The sequence below is a fragment of the Cinclus cinclus genome, chromosome 11 (assembly GCF_963662255.1).
Source record: "Cinclus cinclus chromosome 11, bCinCin1.1, whole genome shotgun sequence".
NCBI lineage: Eukaryota > Metazoa > Chordata > Aves > Passeriformes > Cinclidae > Cinclus > Cinclus cinclus.
Window position 1 is genome coordinate 11,306,628 of NC_085056.1, and position 20,376 is coordinate 11,327,003.

Consider the following 20,376-nt stretch of genomic DNA (forward strand, 5'->3'; position numbering starts at 1 on the left):
GTTTTATGTGGTACTTGCCAACAGAGATCTTTAGGAGTGTTTAGGATTACTAGACTAGTTCTCCAGCCTGCTGCACTGAATGCACTGCAGACCTGGCAGGGCAGTGTTCTGTGTTTAAAACAGCTTTAAAATCCCACTCAGACAGGACTGGTTTATACCTACTGCTGTTACTTGTAATGGTCAAGAATAATTGGAAGTCAGCAAAGGAAGATGCTTTTCTCTCTCCTATATATATGTCCCCTCATCCTGCCCCAATTTTGTTTACTTTATGAAAACAGTTTGTGTCTCCTCATTTGCAACGTTTTCCTAAACCCTCAGTCATCCTGTTTCCGTATTTTTTATGTGGGTATTTCTCACTACATCAAGAGAAGAAATGCTTAAAAATAGAGAAATTAAGTTCTTAGTCAAAGAAACAAAATAACCACCCCCAGTTGGAGGAAAAGTGAAGCCTGGGGCAATTATACTAACTGTTGCTGCACTTAATTTATTAAAAATATATTTAATTCATTAAAAAGAAAGGAAGCAAACTGCATGTTGGCAGTATTGGATCTGTAAGCCTGTGAAAATAACTTCACCTGATATTGCTGTATGGTAACTGGTAATATCTAAACAACATTTCCATCTCTTTTAGGATCAGAGTCACACACAAGTTTCCCAGTACCGCCAGGATCACTCTCTGATTATGAGATCTGTTGTCCATATGACTGATGCTGCTCATTCGGGAATTATGCCTCCGTCTCAGCTCACCACCATTAACCAGTCTCAGCTGAGTGCGCAGCTGGGGCTAAATTTAGGAGGCACTAATTTGCCCCACACTTCTCCCTCCCCTCCTGCAAGTAAATCAGCCACTCCTTCCCCATCTAGCTCTATCAATGAAGAAGATGGAGATGAATCAAACAGAGTAAGTTATTCCATGTGCTGCAGTGAGCAAGCTTCACACATCCACACGCTGCATTTTCATGGATGTGGCAAATGCTAACTCAGCTGCAGTGTGGTCATTTAAAATACAAATGTTACAGTAAAATGTAATATGATTAATTTGCTGATTACCTTCTTTACTTAAGAAGTTTCCATACTAACCCCATAATAATAAACCTAAGAATAGACGTATATGTGTGTGTGTGTGTATATATATATATATTCTTTTGGTCTAATTTGGCTCAGGTTTTCAGATCTGTTGAATCTCTTCAGACATCAGTTTTGGACAGTTTTGTCATTTTGGTTTTCTCTGGAGTCATGTAAAACATAGATGTGTTTAGATGGAAGTAAAATAAGCTTTCTTCTAACTGAAAGTTTAATTAACTTATATTTTCCTTTGAATAAATCTCTTATAAAAGGAAAAAAATATTGACCAAATGAAGTACAAATGTTGCTATAGCATTATAAGGCCTAATTTAAGACTGTTTCATGGAAGGTCTTCTCGTTAAATTGATTGAAGTAATACATGTGGAAAGCTCATTGTACAGGATCCTCAAAATATCAAAGTAAATTACTATCATAGAGGTATATTTAGAGCCACTTGATTCCCCTTGTTGCAATAATCTGTGCATAGTTCAGCAAAAGAGGGTCCAGGGCATGAAGCACCCACAGGGTGAGAGCTGCTGGGATCCCCATCCCAGAGGCAAGAGAGAGGCTGTCGTGCCTGGCCAGAGCCCAGAGCTCCCAGTGCTCCCTCCCAGGCACTGCCCTGCCCGGGGGCACAGCCACGGCTCCTGCAGTGGGCACAAACTGCAGGAGGGTGAGGAATTGTGACCCCTGGCCCATGTCTAAGTTGCCAATCTGGGAATTTGGAAATGCTTCCTAGCTTTTGCCTTTTGAGTCTCAACTGCTGAGATTGTATCTTAATGGAAAAACATAGATTTTCTCTTCAAAATATGCTATGAACTAAATCTTAATTTTTTAAAATAGAAATTGAGGTGTCTTTTTTCAGGTCAAGTTCATAAGATGTGACTGTCAGAGCCATGCTTAAAATGAGTAGTAACTACTCATGCACTTAGTTCCAGTAGATCCCGTGAGATTACTGAGACTAAGTACTCTTTGGTAGAGAGAAGGGCCTGAACAGCAGAACTCTCCCAAGTATTGCTTACATAATAGCTTTATCCATATAATATTAAGACTGACTGTCAATAAATTTTTGCAATTTATCTGAGTTATTTCAAGCATTTATTGAGTGTTCTTGTTCTTACTGTTTCTTAGGCTACTGGGGAAAAAAGAGCTGCCCCAGATTCTGGCAAGAAGCCCAAGACTCCAAAGAAGAAGAAAAAGAAAGACCCCAATGAGCCACAAAAGCCAGTGTCAGCATATGCCCTTTTCTTCAGGGACACTCAAGCTGCAATTAAAGGACAGAACCCAAATGCTACATTTGGAGATGTTTCAAAAATAGTGGCATCTATGTGGGACAGTTTAGGAGAAGAACAAAAACAGGTAAATAGGAGCAGGGTTGTCTCACAAGGTATAGCAATCCTTGTAAAAATCCTCCTATCTCTGCTCTGAGTGGACCATGCTACTTGCTGATGTACCTCTGTAGAGCTACAGTGAGTTTTGAACTTGCTGAAGACCTGCCATCTAAGAATTTTTTTTTGTAAGAGCCAACAGGTAATGTTAAATGACTGTATCTGCCTTTAAATTTTAAAGGGCAGTTTGTAAAAGAGCTCAGGTTATAGTGTCCTAGAGTCCTCTTAAAACCATCTTTTGATGATTCCTATTTCAAAGCCCTTGTTTCCTATTAATAAGTTTGAAAAGAGGAAGGTACAGCATATTTACCATTTCCTTTGATCTGCTTTATGAATTTGTTACAAAGCGTGTTGATTTCTAACCTTTGAAGCCAATCCTCTGAGTCTCGTTGCAATGTTGTGTGTGAAATGCTATCTCCCACTCCAACTTGGTACAGAGTGATGAGTTTTGTACTTCCTTGAGGGTTATTCTTCTTCCTATACACATGGAACTGGCACATGGATTGAAGGGGGTTAAAAAAATCCCCTTTGTTTGTCTGTTCCCAGTAACAGTTAATAGAAGCTTTTATGGGAGGACAGATTTCCAGATAGGACACCTTTTGGGAAGACATGAATAGTAGTTGTTTCTGAAATACATTTAGAAACATTTAGTCTGATCTAACAGGTGATAATGAACATGATTTAAAGGTGAACTTTAAATTTACTGATGATTAAAATTACAAATTTAGTAATTTTTGCCTAACTGTCCTTTTTTAACTCAATGGGATTCTTTCATGCTGGCTTGGGAGAAAATCTAAGCACTTTGATCCATTTTTTTTAAAGGTGTACAGAATTTTTTAAATGTAGTTCAAATGCTTGTTTTGAAAAAAACAATGCACAGGTGTAATTTGCTATTCTAGACTACTACTGATACATTTTGGCATCTGAAATAATCTAATTTACTAATATCCCTGCTACTTGGAACCAATAAAATACTGTTTTCTGGGGAAGGAAAGAGTACATAGGTAGTCTTGTCAACCAATTGGCTGCTCAGACTGATGTCAAATAGCAGCCTTTTGTAACTGCTGATAATCAACATAAATTATACTGCAAATTCAGCAAGTAGACCTGAAAGCCTGTAACCACATGCAAGAATATTTAGAACTTTCAAGGAAGAAAAAGCACATCTAACAGTAGAGTGTTTTCAGGAGTTTTGTTCTAGGTATTTTGTTTCTTTGCAAGTGATTTTGAGAGCATTCTGGCAAAAACATCTTCACAGTCGAAGTTGGTGAAATTGTGGTCTCTTTCAATAGGTATATAAAAGAAAAACTGAAGCTGCCAAAAAAGAATACCTAAAGGCACTTGCTGCCTACAGAGCAAGCCTTGTTTCTAAGGTAAGTCTAATACTACCTTGAATGTAGTGCAAGTGAGCTTTTACCAATGATATTGAAATATTTGGGGTAAGGGGGGGATGCTAGGCACAACAGAAGTAGAATCCTAGGATTTCTGTAATACATCTCTACAAGATGTTGTGCTGCTGCTTAAACCCTGCTTAGTCTCTGCAGAAATAATTTCATCTCTCTACTGGCAGAATGATTACCTGAAAACATCTTTGTAATTGTGCATCTTCCATGAGCTGTGGAGGCATAATAATGCACTTCACCACGAAAATAAAATTCAGTCATGAAAAATATACTGACCTTTTGACATTAATATTTGCAAGATGTTTGCAAAGGTTTGTTTTTCCTCAAGTGCTGCTTCTCAAAGGACAGGCTGGCTTTGCGTGGAGTTGGAGCACGGTTGTTGTGTGACAAAGCTTAAGTGTTCTTGCAGGTGAGGGGAAAGGAATGCGTAGTGCCTCTGAATTTGGAGAGTACTAAAAAACAGGCTAGCTGGCAGTGAGCCACGTGGAGTGTTTTAGTGGATCCTGAGTTAAAATAAAACCTGTGAAGAAAAAAAAGCTGTGTAGTCTTACTTGAGAATTTAACTTTCTAGATGGCAGCACTATGCAGGTTGCAGTTCTGTTGCATTTGAATATCATAAGTGGAAGTCTGCTTATACACATCTAAAATATGGGGAAAAATTACCAAGGTGGTTATTTATCTAATTATATTTTATAGAGATCAATTACAAAAGTATATTCAATCACAAGAAAGCAAGAGAGGGTGATGATGTCTTAACTCCTGAGAATATTTATTTGAATGTACAACTGCAGAGCATTAGTAAATCACACAGAAAGTTACTGTGTGTTTTAATTAATGATTAAAAATACAACATCAGAAATTATACATGTGTTTTTGAAAGCTGGAAGATTTCTTCTCCTTGTGTTAAGGAGCTGTGTTGTTCTGTTGCCTCTGGGACTTAGATTTTATTGTAAAAGCCTTTAGTATCACAATGCTAAGTTCAAGACCAGCAGGAATTCTAAATACCTTTGTAGGATATTATTTTGTGAATCTTAAGTTCCCTTTTCAAAACCATCAGAAATCATATTTTTTCCCCAAATCCTTGGGACCAGGCCACCAAGTAACTTCTGGGTAGATTGCAGGTGGAAATGACACTCAAAGTCATTGGATCTCATCTCCTCTACATTAAGACATCCTTGCTGTAACTTTTTCACTTGAGATGGTTGCTCAGGGTAGGGATGGGATAGACACTTGTGCAGCACCATTTATTACATTTTCAGGTAAATATCTAAAGAGTATCAGTTAATTTCTCTTTGGTTTATAACTCATGGGTTGTGGAGTGTGTGTGATGCTGACTCTCGAAGAGCAGGGTTTGTTAAAAAATATGTGTGTTGAGCCTGCCAGTGACAATATGTGTGAGACATCTGTGACTTTCTGGTGTTGATCAAGGGCACAAGTTAGTTTTTGTCCAAGTAAGATCTGGAGGTACCTATAGTAAGGCAGATAAAGAGGTGATACAATGTATTGGTGATGAGTGATTGTTTTCAGACTGCAGACAGATCTTTTCTGATAGAAAACAAATGATGGCAAAGGTCTCAGAGTAGCTATTACTTTTATTACCATGTAAACAGTAACAATGTTTTTTCTATTGAAAAGACAATTAATTTCTCTTCTGAACACAGGCTGCTGCAGAATCTGCTGAGGCCCAGACAATTCGTTCTGTTCAGCAAACATTGGCATCCACAAATTTGTCTTCCTCCCTTATTCTGAATAGTTCCCTTTCTCAACACGCGACGGTATCGGCTTCTCCCCAAACTCTTCAACAGCCCCTTTCCAGAGCAATTGCTCCAAAACCCTTGACCATGAGACTGCCAATGAATCAGATTGTAGCCTCTGTAACCATTGCGCCAAACATGCCGACAAACATTGCAGCTCCATTGATAAGCTCTATGGGCACAAACATGGTGGCAACGCCGTCTTCATCTCAAGTCAGTCCCTCCATGCAAAGCCAGCAGCACCAGATGCAACAGCTCCAGCAACAACAGATGCAGCAGATGCAGCAGCAGCAACTACATCAGCATCAAATGCATCAGCAAATACAACAGCAAATGCAGCAGCAGCATTTTCAGCACCACATGCAGCAACATTTGCAGCAGCAGCAGCAGCATCTTCAGCAGCAAATTAATCAACAGCAAATGCAACAGCAACTGCAGCACATGCAGCTTCAGCAAATGCAGCAGCAGCAAATGCAGCATATGCAACACCAGTCACAGCCTTCTCCTCAGCAGCATTCTCCGGGAGCCCCGCAGATCACTTCTCCCATCCCTGCCATTGGGAGCCCTCAGCCAGCACCTCAGCAGCACCAGTCACAAATACAATCTCAGACACAGACTCAAGTATTATCGCAGGTCAGTATTTTCTGAAGATAAATGGTCTTGCAACATGGCTTAGTGTTGATGGAGGGGGTAGGGGTAAACCATATTTGGCTGAAAACTGTAAATTGTTGATGGTAGTTATGCAGGGATGCATAACAGATCAAATGATCCTCTAAAGTGTCTATTAGATAGGCAATAAAGAACTACAATGTAGCTGTGTATCATCTTTTAGCTGACTATAAATCATTTTGTTTAAAAGAAAAAATGCTGTTCTCTTTTTCATGTGATGCCTTTTTAATTTATTTAAGCTTTACCTACAATATGTGAATCAACTGGCCTAATAAATACCTGGACCTTATGACTGCAAAATGGCCTTTCAGAGTTATTTGCTAAAACCCTTCTTTCTCTAAAAGTGGGTAATGCACTTCAAAGCAGTATGAACTCATGAAGCCCTTAAAGCACAGTTGTAACTACCTGCAAAATTATGATTGGATTTCATACAATCATACTTGTATGACATGAGTTTGTTGATGGCATTTTTTGTCATGAAAAAATAGAGTAAATTACAGATTTTTGCCAAAGCTCTTATTTTTTTTTCCTCTCTTAAATGTCTTCAGATAAACAAATGCAAGTAACCGGACTTAAATGTGTGACCCAACTTTTCACTTCATTTCTCCAAATAAACTTGCCATAGTTCATAAGATAATATATATTAACACTTACCCTCTTACGTTAATTCCAATTACAGAACAAATGTGAATATTATATTCTGTGTCGAAGTGATGAGTTTCAGATTTAATACACTGTATTTTTAAAAGGGAAATGCACTTAAACTGTTATTACAGAAAGCTAAGATGAGAAATGCAAGTTATTAATACGCTGTAAAACCAGTAGAATATTTAAATGAAACTCCACAACTGAATAATCAATGTAAATATTTTCTTTAAAAGTTGTAAGTTTTCATATCATGTGTTGTAAAGTTTTCATAAATGAGGCTTTAATGTAAACACTGGTAACATGAATTATTAATCGCTACATTGCTTATTGTGTTTTTATGCTGTTTTATACTTTTTTATGAGTTATGATAGCAGCAATTAAGTTGTTTGTATTTTGCTTATCTAAGATAAATGCTTTTATCTTGCTATAGAATAAACACATTTCAGTAAAACTGATGAGCTGTAAGTCTTTGATAGAGAAACCAGAAATGTTTCCTTCTGCAAATGCTTTCTTGGACTTTTTTAAATCCTTTGGATTTTTAACAAACATTCTGGGTGAACAGGTACCAATGGGAACAGAGCAAGCACTTGGCTCTTAAACCCTCCAGGATGCTCTGCTGAAGAGCTGTGGGCAACTTCTTTGAGGTGTCTGAGTTCAGAGAGAGAAAGCAAGTGGTGGAGTCACAGAACAGTCACGGTGCCCTGTGCTGATGATCCACAGGAACAGGGAAGTGAACCTGTCTCTCAGCAGTCATGTTCAGAAATGCAAATCAGCACAAATTGTGGGACTCTATGAATCCGAGAGTTTTAGACACAAATGCAGCTACTGCTGTGGCCTTCCCTCTGTAAGCAGCTCTTGACTTGGGCTGGTCCTGAGTTGTCTGACTTTTATTTTCTTGTTAAGGTAGACTGTGATGGAGTGGAGAGGGTGGAGGGGGCAGGCCTTTAATATGAAGGGTTTTGAAACACTAGCATCCAGTGTGTTGTCAGGTTATTAGTGCTGTTCATATACTTTTGCTCTGAACAGAGAGAGCCTTTATTTCCTTGTTTCCCTTCTTTGCCTGCAGTATCTGTGCTGTGAGTGCAGTCTGACCACTATCCCCAGTTGTCTGGCATGATTAATTACAGCATCTGTCCTGTCAGAAGCTATAATGAAGAGGTCTTGATAAAAATTGCAAATTACCACTGGCAACAATCTTAAACTGCTTATGATAAAATGAAAATTAAAAACAGCAAGTGTCAAGCCTGAGCAGAATCCTAATCCTGTTTGAGGCATGGCTCCCATGCTCAGACCAGAACACAAAAAATAATGGAATAGAGGTCCCCAAAAAGTTGCAGCCAGACTTGAGGGAAGAAGTGCTATACCATGTGAGTTTCTTCATAATGAATTCAGCTTTCAATATTTCATCATTTTCAGGGACTCTGTTTATTATATACAAATATTGAACAGCAAGAGATTCTAATTATAAATTTATAGATTTCTTGGAGCAGAAAAATAATGTATAAATTGAAGCTTTTCATAATAGGTGTTAGTTGACAGCTACCCATGCTCCTAATAGCCTTAGCATGATATCTAATAATGCCTGGGATGGAGGGTGTTTATTCCAAGTGCAAGGAAGCCTGTCTGCGCTAGAAATGGCACAGCAGAGGCTGACTGGGAGAGACTGTGTGTGTGTCAGTTTTAACCAGTGTTACATAACAAAGGGAACCATTTTATAGTCGTTTTTGAAACCTTTAGACAAATGTCTTCAGAAATAATTGCTAAACTGCATGTGACAGTAATTGTGTATTAGTTCTATAATTGTCATTTTGAAGACCTATGAAGTATCGTTGGAAAAATGTCACAAGTGATAAGAGTTAATTACAACTGAAGTCTGTTTTCAACTATTTGCAGTGAGAAGCAGGTGTTATTACACTCATTAAATGGTTTCATAAATCCTGGGTTTTATCACATTTGATTAAGAGCTGTTGAACTACTGATGTTCAATTCCAGGAAAAATAGTTTTAATTACTGCAGCTTTAAAAAAAAAAAAAAAGAAAGAAAATTAATCATCAAGCAGGACTATAGGTTTTAAATACTGGAGCATCCCCCTGCTTGCCACAAAATTATATTTTGCATTACCCACAATAGCATATTGCAGAACATCTTGCGTTTCAAACTGTGCAAGTTTGTGTTCATGTTCCGTAAGTCTAAGTGAATAACTGTGCTATCATAGGTCATAAATAAAACTGTTAGTTTAAATCACTTGATATGCAATTTGTACAGGAAAAATGCAATAATCTGTTTGGTTTCAGTGTCGTGCATGGTTTTTAAGAATGTTTTTCTTCATAGCATTTACAAGCACTTAACTGCTCCCTTCTTTTCCCTAGGTTTCAGATGCTTTATCACCTCGGTTAACCACATTCTACTTTCACATTAACCCAGGTTGACACATGATGAAAGAACATACGGAGGTTTAATTTTTAGCTGACACAGGGTCATTAGTTTCTAACTTGGAGAACAAAGCCTTTAAATACCTCTGTGCAACATAATCTCAATTTCATATTATCACCTGAACATTGTGGTTTGCAGGACAGATGGATTAAATATCTCAAGTTTAACCACAAGTCTTGCACTGACTCTTTTCAATGGGGATTCCTATTTGAATGGCTCCTTTTCCATTTCTCACTTCATGGAGTATTTTGCAGCACTGGACTGCATTCTAACCTTTCCCTCCCCCCTTTGTTTGGCTTTTGTTTTGCAACAGCTGTTATTATCGTTTTTGGTCAGCTGTGATTGCTGGAGGCAAAATAGGACCAGATGGTGTTTTGCTATGCATGAATGGCGAGTTAGAGGAGTTTAGATTGAATAGGCCAAGTTTGAATGGTGTCTATGCACCACCTGCCCTCTTCAGCAGCAACACACACATCATAGGAGCATGATCTGTCTCAGACCTACTAGAACTGGATGGGAATGGAGAGTGCCTCGTTGGATTTTCTCCATATTTATTGATCTTCCATGCACTAACAGCATAATGCAGTACACAGTCAATTTGAGTTAATTGGATATGACACAGCATGTACATGTAATCTATCACTAGAGTCTCCTGGTACACTTTAGGGTTTGCTGCCACAAGAACATGCAGTATTAGCCTGCATTAATAGGCTAAGTGGATGGAAGTAAACCAGGATCATTGTAGGGTTTGATTTGACAAAATATACTGTAGTTTTACAATTGTACCCTTGAAAATGCCAGAAGTGCAGTGAACTATGAACATTTCTGATTTGATAGACTAGGGCTAAGTATTTTGTCTCAGAAAAAAAAAAATATATGTCACTCCCACAAACTTCTATGAGGTTTGCCAGTGAATTTTAAACAACTGTAGGGATCAGCATCCATAGGGATGGGCCAGTGCTATTCAGAATATACCAAAAGGCTGCTTTGGTAACCTAAAACTGGTCAGAGAGGTGGAATTTAACTGTAAGAGCTGTTGTATGCTGCGTTAAGGCTGACTGAAAGACACGGGGCATGAAAAACTTGTGCCTAGACGTTGCAGAAGAAAATACATATGTTATGAATAATTAAAAAATATATAACAATAATATATAATACGTAAAATACTTGCATTGTTACAGCAATTGGATGTTTCAAAGCCTACTTAATATGTAACTGAGGGTTGCGATCATGCTCTAAGTTGGCAGGAGCTGCTCACTCGGCGTCTTTGTCTGTGGTGTCAGGTAGCCAAGTGAGCTACTTTATTATGAAAATTGCATCCAACTGAAAAAATGCTAAATATTTTCAAGTGCCTGTGGGAAAAGCTAGGTTTGTATTAAAGGATTTGGTTCTTAAAGTCACCAAGAAGTTAATGCTTCTCAGGTGCATCAGAGGGAGAGAATTTTCAATTATAATACAAAAATCTTTGAGAAGTGAATGTATTGCTTTGAACAAGCTGCTGTGACACTTCAATAGGCTACACTGGAGATTTAGAATGCATTCTGTTTACCTCAGTTAAAAACCAGGAGTGGCATTTTAAAATAGTGGGTTTTGTCCAAGTTCTTGGGGCATTAACATCTTCAGCCCCTAAACAAACCAAAGTTGTGGAGAGTTTACTTAAAAGGTTTGAAATTAAATTTATTTTAATATTCAAGTTAAAAAAAGTTGAACAGATAATTATACTTGTCCTGCAGTTATATGAACACTTCTTCCAGGGATCATTTATTCTCTTTCCTCTCCAGGAATATCTTTATGATGCAGTTACCTTTGGCTGTTATTTTTCTCCAAACTGGAGGTGCAATATCATTGTTACTCTGCTGCTCTAATTATAAAAGAGAGGCTTTGGTCCAGAAAATAATTTAAAATGAGGTGATAATTCATGTATAAAAGTAGTAATTTCATTGAAGTGACTACTCATATGCTCTGTTATACAGTTGCTCAAGTGCTTTCATAGATCAGGGGTCTAATTGCAAAACATTGTATTTGTTTTCCAAACAGATCCAAGCATTTATAGTAACAATCAAAATATAAAAGTAATCTTACATTTTCTGCATTTTCTTTTATTAAATGCTATTAAAAAGTAATCACGGGTTTCATTTTCAAGCACAGATATCTAACCTCAGTGCTGGTTCAATGACTGACTCATTATAAATGTGTAAAGAATTACCCACCTGATGGTGAATTGTATCTGCAGTCATTTAGAAGGGTTTCTACTGTGCACAGGTCTGAAAACTTCTACCTCGGTCAGAGTCACAGCTCTTGACTGAGCAGATGCCTTAACCAAATATTTGTATTTACAAAACAGAGAAGTAAATGCAGGCAAACAAAGTGCCAGGGTACCTGCTGGCAATATTTGTGAAACCTAAAGGGTGTAGTTACTCCAGGCTGGTTTATTTTAGTGCTATAGCCCATACTGAACTGATAGCAAACATATATATTGCATTAGCACAAAGTACATAAATAATAAATGCCTTGTGTTACAGTTTTCTTTCTGGTAGTTAAAGGTACTTAATCTTGGAATTGGTTTTGATGTTCCAGGAATCATAAGAATTGACTGTTGCATTTAAAGAAATAGTAAGTAGCTGTTCAATTTCTTACTTTCCTCTTCCTAATTTTGGAAGTGAAGAATATTCCGTGTCTGGAAATCAGAACTCGCTTTGGAAAATTCTGCTGTATGGACTGTTGATCAGGGGATTATCACTGCTGCCCTGATGTGTGTGTATACATATATCTACATATAAAATAAATAAAATCCTGTGCCCTGTTCCTATCTGCTCACCACTTGTGGAAAGCTTCTCCTGAAGAACTCCTCTTTCTGCCCCTCTTCATGTTCCTTCTGTTCTAGCAGGTCGCAAGGAATTTGATAGATTTTACACATACACAATACATATTTGTCATACTAAAGAGATGCCTAGATGGGTATACTTAATTCTATGTGGCAAATGTCTAGAATACACATAAATTTAGGCATGCATTTGGGGATTCTGGGGTTAACATGTTCGGTTTGCTGCATGGACTGCCAAAGGATTTGCTTATGGCTTAGCATGCTTTGGCACTGACAGAATATGGATGAAGCTAGTGAATCATACTTGTGTAAACAGAGTTTCTCCCTTATAGAAAGGTGACAGATAAATCTATGAGAGTTTTGGTCACTGACAGCAGACTAGTATATTACAGCAAATTTTGGGCCCATGGTGAAATACATGTAATTCTGAGTGTCAGTTTAGATTCTTGTGTTTCTGTAGAGGGTGGGCAATCTCTTCGTTTTTCCCTTCATTTTTTCCTTTAACCCAAGGCAAATGAAGTTATCCTTCACTTCAGAAAATGACCAGAACTTGCTAGCAGGCTTGGACAAATTAAACATCCTTGAACAAAAATTGTGATGCTTTCACATTTATTTCTTTTGATTCCTGTAGCTGTACTTAGCTTTGAACTGAAGGTTCAAACTGAAGGAGATTTTTTCTGATTATTTCTTTCCATTTTCAAAGCTGCTGATCAGCACCAAAAAAAAAAAAAAAATGGAACTGATTCACAATTCTGCATCCCTGCTGCCCATCCAGCTGCACAACAGGCAGCTTCCAATGGGAATTGGGAATGGGTGCTGGGTGCTGGTCCCAGGCACAGCGGGCTGTGGGTGCAGCACGGGCTCCATGTTTATTTCATTTCATGTCACTTTGGTGTTAAAAGTCAAAGCAAGGTATACCTGATGATTTCAAAGGGAGCAGAGCAGCCCATCGTGGCTGTCTGCATCCCCTGTCCCCGTGGCCATGGGGTGTGCAGTGCAGCCTCTGTGGGGCAGGAGATGTCCCCGCTGCCAGTGGCACCAGCAGCACCACTGAGCACCACACCTGCGGAAAATTAAAATGAGCTTTGCAGCATGCTCAGGGCTAAATAAGAGTCCATGAATCCAGTAAAAATAATCCCAGTGATTTCAGGGTACTTTGGACCGGGGCTTCGCTGAAAATGGACAGAGAAATGCAGCCATTATGAGCACGCTGGTAATTTTTTCCAATGACGTAGGAATATTTCTTGGGAGAAACAGAATTTGAAGGAGAGGGAGGAACAGCAATTTTCCTTCTGAATTGAGAAAATGAAAACTGTTGGGTGTGTGTTGCTATCACAGCAAAGTGTTTCTATCCAGGCTCAATGTTTCAGCATGTAAACAACTTCCACTGAAATCTGCAAAGTGCTTGTGCAGAGCATCTGGGAAAATATTTGTGCTTAAAATGCATTAAGCAAAATGATAATGTTATTTGACTTTGGTTAATCAATAACAGAGGAGAAATATTTTAATAAGCTTCTGCCCCACAATACAAAGTCAATGAAATAATAATATACTTTGTTATTTTTTAAAAATGTGCACAAATTATAGTGGAGTTACATTTTAGAGAGTGTGGGTTTTCCCCCCTATCATTATCTGTATATTTTATCTGAAGTTTGTTGCTTTAGAACAACGTAATTGTCCACTGTAGACAAAATATGCACTTTGTTCAATTCCTTACTTGAGGTCAAATTCTCTTGAGGAGAACAAGTGTGGGTTGTGTAGCTGTCAAAAGAAGGTTTAGTGCTTGACCCTAAGAAGCATTCAAAGCCCAGATCTTTCTTTTTTATTGCTTTTCATTTTCATTGTTTGTACTTTATACTTAAGAAGGGGCCTCTGCACAGGGGAAAGCTCCTGCTTTCATATTCACAACCAGCAGCCTTCTACTGAAACACCTCAAAAGCTTTTCACAGCAAGAATTTGGAAACTACTGCTCTGTGTCAACTGCTGCTGCATAATCAGGCTGCACATGGAGGGGCTGGGGCAGGATATGAGGGTGCACGTGCCAGATGGAGCCCAGGGATGGTGGGATCGAGGTGCTGTAGGATTAGAGGCATACACATAAATGTTCTGGCAATAAACAGAAAGTAAACTGTAAGCTTGGATGCAATAAAGCAGGAGTGTGAATCCGAAAGGTAAGTTGGTGAATCGATGTAGTTTAGAAGGTACAGACAGCAGCTGTGTAACTGGACGCTCACTGAAACGTTGATGATAGACTTTTATCTATCTGTGCTCCAACAGAAGTTGTCTTACATTCTCTACAGATGGTGTTTATATAGTGTGCACAAGCTCAGAGTTAGAAATAGCAATAAAAAAGGCCGGAGATTCTGTGAAATTATTCACAATTACTATTGCGTAATTGGAAAGTGTAAGTTTTGCATTACATTTTATTTTATAGAACTACTGTGCAATTATACTTGTAAAAGCTATTGCCAGTATGAGGTACCTTATTTGTAAAAAATGCAAAATGCTTGTAAGTGTTCCTAACTGGACAGGAGTTTTGGTTAACACACAAAGTAGTAAAGATGATTTCAAATCCTATCCATCCACTCTGGTAAGACTGTTGGCCTTATCTTTTTTTATCTTGGGTAGTAACTCAGTTGTCCAGGGCCATTCCAAGGGAGCCAGGAGCACAAGAGGACCAAACAAACAGATGGACTGAGATACCAGAAACCTGAGCAGTGGAGGAAGGTTGCCTCTTTGGAAAGTTACACAATCCTTGTGGGAGCCTGGCTCCCAGGTAGGGTGATTTCAGGTGCTTCCAGGTGGGAAGTGGGCACTGCACAAGCCCTGCCTTATGCTGCTAAAGGCATGAACCAGAATAAAAGAAAAGGGGGTGACAAGATTATTGGTCATCTACATAAATTGAGAAATACTTCATATACTATGTATTCTGGGATAATTTGCACCCTGAAGAAACTTTGATAAGGAGAAGTTGCTGGCCTACTCAGAGCAAAGTCTCCAAACAGGCATTAATGTTGGGAAGCGTGGTTTAATTACACAGATCTCCAGTCAATATCTGGGAGCCAAGGAAATGCCAGGGTACATGAGCACTCTGTATCAGCATCATCTGGTTCAGCCAACAAGAGCAGGTCACAGACAGCACAGGAAAAGAAAAGTTGAATACTTACATGAAGAAATAAAATAGCATTCAGGTTGAGAGTATCAGAAAAAAAAAAAAAAAACAGAATAGAACAGAGCAAAGCAAAACAAAACCACAAACCATACCCAAAACCAACCAAACAAAAAGCCTCACAAAAACAAAACACAAAACCACAAAAAAGCTCAAAGACATCACTCTCAAAATTACAAACTGTATGAGCTTTCATGTGTAGCAAAAATTCCTCCAGAACTGTATTTGTTGCTCATAACAGGCAACTGGGAATAACATGACAGGTTTGCCGAGTGCCTGCAGGGCGCAGAGCACACACAGGCACTGGCCAGGCCTTGTTCTTGAGGGCAAATGTTGCTTTCTGCTTGTTGCCACTGGTTCAGGTTCATTTTTATGCAGACTCGAGGCCATGTCATTAGTCTCTGCTGCTTGTTCTCAACACCCAGCCAGACTCGGCCAGGCAACGTCAGTGGGAAAGTGACTTTCAGGATCATCGTCAACAGAAAATCCCTGAGACAGGAGGGATCCTCCCCTGTGATATGGGGCTCTGTGGGCTCCTGCAGGCCCTGCTGAGGATCAAAGGCACTTTGCTGGCTGCACCAGGCATGAGGAAATCAGAATTATGGATCCTCCATCCCTGGGAGTGTTTCAAGGCCTGGTCAGATGGGGCTTTGACCATTGTGGTCTTTATGGAAGGTGTCCCTGCCCATGGCAGGAAGATTGGAACTAAATGAGATGATCTTTAAGGTCCTTTCCAACCCATAGCATTCTGTGATTCTATGATGCTGTGATTCTTTTGCCTTCAAATTTCCTTCACTGGAAGATCCAGAGCTACAGTCAGTACTAATTTAGGGAAAGAATTATTTTAATGCACATGCAAAAAGTCCTGCGTAAGATTAAAAGCGTGGGAAGAAAAGGGCAGCAGAGATGATTTCCAGCCTATGATTCTGCATGTTTGCTTGGTTGATGTTTTTCTGTTTCTGACACGAGCCTGTTTAAATTGCAGCATCTTGGGGTCAAGGATAGGGTTACAAAATCCCTACTGTTCTTGGGCTGTTCTTGGCACTCATCTGTCTGTGACCTCTGGATGCCACTGAAAAATGACTGGAAACAAAGCACTGAGGAGAAAGGTGGGTCTGGTGTAATGGATTGAAAGGCCTACAAAAACACAGCAGTTCCAGGAGTTCCCTGCCATCCTCTCTGTTGGTGTAGTTTGGTGGGTGAGAAGTGCAGCATCACCACAGAGACATTCACCTGGCTGATTTTGTGGTGGATGATGGGCTTGGGATTGGGTGTAGGCACAAGTCCCTGTGGGCTGACCTGATTGCATTCCAGCCTCACTGTGCACTGCAAAGACCACATCTTCAGGCCTACTGACAGTCCATCCATACTGATTCAGCACACGTTCAAATGTAAACATCTCCTTAAATTTTATGCATTTTAATTACAGAAAAATTAAACAACAGAAGAATAATCACCAGTAAAAGTCCTGATAAATCAAACCATTCTACATCTCCTACAGGTGTCAATGGCCTCTGTCAACCTGGAGATAAGCTAAAGATACCTGCTAAGAGATCATTTCTGGTTACCAGCATTCTTACACTTTGCCTTCTCCTTGGATTCAATGGCTCTAAAGCTCATGCTTAAAGTTAAGCTCCTTACGAAGTATGTTGCAGACTTTAAAACATAATTAAGATTTAAGAACAGTAGAAGAGCCTGTAACTGCCAATAATCCATCTCTTCTTTCTCCAGACCTTGAAAATAGAAATAATGAGGCTTCCCAAAGGATCGATGTTTTAATTTAGTTTTGTGTTTAGTTCTGTTAAGGATTTCATTCTATAAAAGTGGAGTAAGAAGAAAAGTTTGTTACAGAGGTTTTTGTAAAAACTGAAGCAGCGGAATAAATAGGTGGCTTCATGAAAAACTGAACCAGGTGACTACTATTCTTGGTGATTAATTAACATCTGTGATGTTTAAATGTTGATAACTGCACCTGTTTCTTTAAAACATCCTCGTGGGTTTTCTGTGTGGAAAAGTAGAGGGTGAGAGGCTGATCAACTGCAGCTCAAGACAAATATTGCTGTGACTAAGATTTGCTGATCAGGTGCTCCAGGTGAGTCCTTGGAACAAAGTGGATAGATGATCCCTTTGTGAATTTAATGGCACTCGAATAAAAAGTAATTAATCCTTACAGTATCATATGCAGAATTTCCATCCCATGCTTTTTGTTTAGGATCACTGGGATTTTAGCCATCACCTCTTGAAAGCCACTGTAAAGTTTGTGGTGGCTTGGGAGCTACTGTACCAAATCTAGAAGAGCATATTTGGTACTTTTATAGTGCAAAAGAATTATTATAACTCAGAGCTGTGCTCGTATTCCTGCTGGCAGCAAGGTAAAGGTTGTTGGACTCAGAGTCCAACACAGTCTTTGCAGCCTATATGAATGATTATGAGCAGTACTGAGGTTGGGCAAAATTCGGGGGTTCAGTTGGTGCTGAAAGAGTTGATATTGTTTCTCCTTATAGAGAAAATGAAGCATCTTGCTTTCGGCACGTAGGCATTTAAGCAGCTAGTAATTAAAAAAAAAAAAAAAGGTGCTGCTTCCTCTGTCCCAAAATATTTGGTCAAAAAGAAACATCAGTATTTCTGGTTTTCCTGTATTTACACAGAGCTGGAATTAGATTTTCTACTCTACTCCTTTCCTACTTTTGGTACATGTACAACTCTTTTAAGCAATAGCGATTTGATTTAAAAAAAAGCCAACCCAGCAGCATACACCAAAACCAACTGTGTTCATTGAAGCGTTTTGTACATCATAGCTGCTACTTACCATTCTTATTCATCTGGCGTTTACAGAGAAAGCCTGTCTTGATATCTTGAAGGCACTTTTAATGAGTACACATCATGAATTTTCCAACTGCTTTTAGATTGAAAATGATTTCCTTTCTATTTGTCAGAGAATCATGTTATTTTACATTTTAAAAGGTTCTTGCACACCTCCCCAGCACCTGGATTGTAAGTGATTATTGGCTATTGTAGTTTGAAAATGAAAGTTGGTAGAATTTACTTCAAGCCTGTTCAACTAAATAAAAAAGTTAACTTCTGCTTAAAAAGAAAAAAAGAACAAAACTGCCATGTAGTTACTGTACTCTTAGCTAAATACCTGCTTTGATATATTAATGCAAAAGGTTAATTCCTGCAAAAGGTTGACTCCTTCTCTGTACAACACCTGTTCCAGCCATCCCATCCCTCTTGCAGAATATGCAACCTGTCAGACTTCTCCTGTCAGGATGCTAAAAGTTTGAGGGTTCAAAGTGTGGACAGGTCAAAATCATCAAGGAAAATCCATTCAGGTTTCTTCAGCACAGAAATAATTTCTGGTTTGGGAAGCCCCCTGATAAAACTGGTTGGAGACTGGAAGGCAATCCAGGAAAATAGCATGTTGTCTTGTGCTCCCCCTCATCCCAGAGCAGCTTGTTTTGGACACTGGAGATCAGGCTGAGTAAACCTTTGCAACCCCTATTTTTAAGTCTTATGTTAAATGGACTAATTTTAAAACCACTGCAAAGGTTACTCAGGCTTTGGAAAGTTTCAGAATGGCAAAGGCAAAGCTTAGTTTAATGAAAAAGCTCTAAAGGCAAAATCCATCAGTGGGAAGGCAAGTAAGTGGGAAAATTTACTCTATTGAGTTAAGTTAGTCTTTTCCAAGCCCTAAGCCTAACTGCCAAACACTGAGCAATAACTACTAATTTTCTTTATTTCTCAAACTGTAGATACATTAGAAGTATTTCCTAATTTTATTCTAATACTACTAAAGATGAGTACACTCGGCACTGACCTGCTCTGCCAAACTGGCCAAGGAGCTCTCAGTTTCAGAGGGGACAAAGGGAGGCTCCTGCCTGTAAGTCCATGGCTGCTGTGTGATCACCACTAATCGAGTGACTTCACTGACTGGGCAGTTTGGTGTAAGAAAATAGTACATATTTTAGTCATACCCTTGTAAAACTTCACTTTGCATTTGAAAATATTTGGAGTGAAGAGAAATAATGAACTATCTCTGCCCTCATTAAACAGAGAATTGAGAATATGAATATAAGAAATCCAATCTAAAGAGTTACTGGTTGATTTGCTGCAAGTTACTGTGAATTAGTCTGCAAGGAAGAAAACAGGATTACAATTTAAAGATTGTAATTTAATGGCTTAGAATTTGTACCACTTCCCATTCTCATTGCATTTGCAGGAATTAGGCACTTCTGTCACACAATTTAGCATTAACTAGGATAAAGAGATTTATCGTTTCTGTTGTTATTTTGGTGATCACACAGTCAAAGGCAGAGAGCATCCAAAACCATTGTTATTTTTAATGTTGGCTGGTGACATGCATTACTGTCTGGGGAAACATGGTAGGGAGTGGAAAGGACCACACCCCTTGGATGGTCTGAAATTAAAAATCTTGCTTTGGTGGTTTAGCATAACTGTGCTGGCGAGCAGCCTGCTTCCCACCGTGACCTCTGCCGAGAGAACATCCTTCCAGCATTGCCGGGGCGACGGAGTTAAAGGCTGCTGTTCTCTGTGCTGTGGTTGCCCACACTTGGAGCACTTTCCAAGTGCTCCCACTCTGAATCCAGTGGTTGGGTTTGTGGTCAGACTATTAATAGTGGCCTTTGAGCAGATTCCTTGAAACGGGAGGCTCGGCAGAATCCTGGCAGTTCTCTGGGCTTAAGCAATTTAATGCTCATGCCTGGGGTTTAGCATAAAGTTTGCTCAGTGTTCATATTTAAAGACAAATTTGCAGACAGGGAGCAGAGAAATGACTCGATTTCTAGCTAGCTATCACATATGGCTGTTCAGTTTTTTGTGTGAGATCTTTTTGGAAAGATCTAAGACTTGTTTTCCAAAACTCACCAGCAGAGAATATGATGGCAGTTCTTATGCAGAAACAAACAAAGCTCTATTTATGCAGGAAAGTTGTTTGTTTGCTAATGATCTTATGTAGGTAAATGGCTAATAGTAGTGATGGTAGTTCATTGCTTGGAACACATTT

The 20,376-nt window shown here is 39.0% G+C and overlaps 1 protein-coding gene across 3 annotated transcripts in view; it reads left to right on the plus strand.

The window, feature by feature from the left end:
• TOX3 (TOX high mobility group box family member 3) overlaps positions 1-6,258 on the plus strand; it is a 73,263-nt gene extending 67,005 nt beyond the window's left edge. For all 3 annotated transcript variants that reach the window (XM_062500206.1, XM_062500207.1, XM_062500208.1), the window contains 4 exons: positions 632-901; positions 2,197-2,424; positions 3,746-3,826; positions 5,518-6,258. In XM_062500206.1, coding sequence (XP_062356190.1) covers positions 632-901; positions 2,197-2,424; positions 3,746-3,826; positions 5,518-6,258 — 1,320 coding nt within the window. The remainder of the gene's footprint in view (positions 1-631; positions 902-2,196; positions 2,425-3,745; positions 3,827-5,517) is intronic.
• The last annotated feature ends 14,118 nt before the right edge of the window (positions 6,259-20,376 follow it).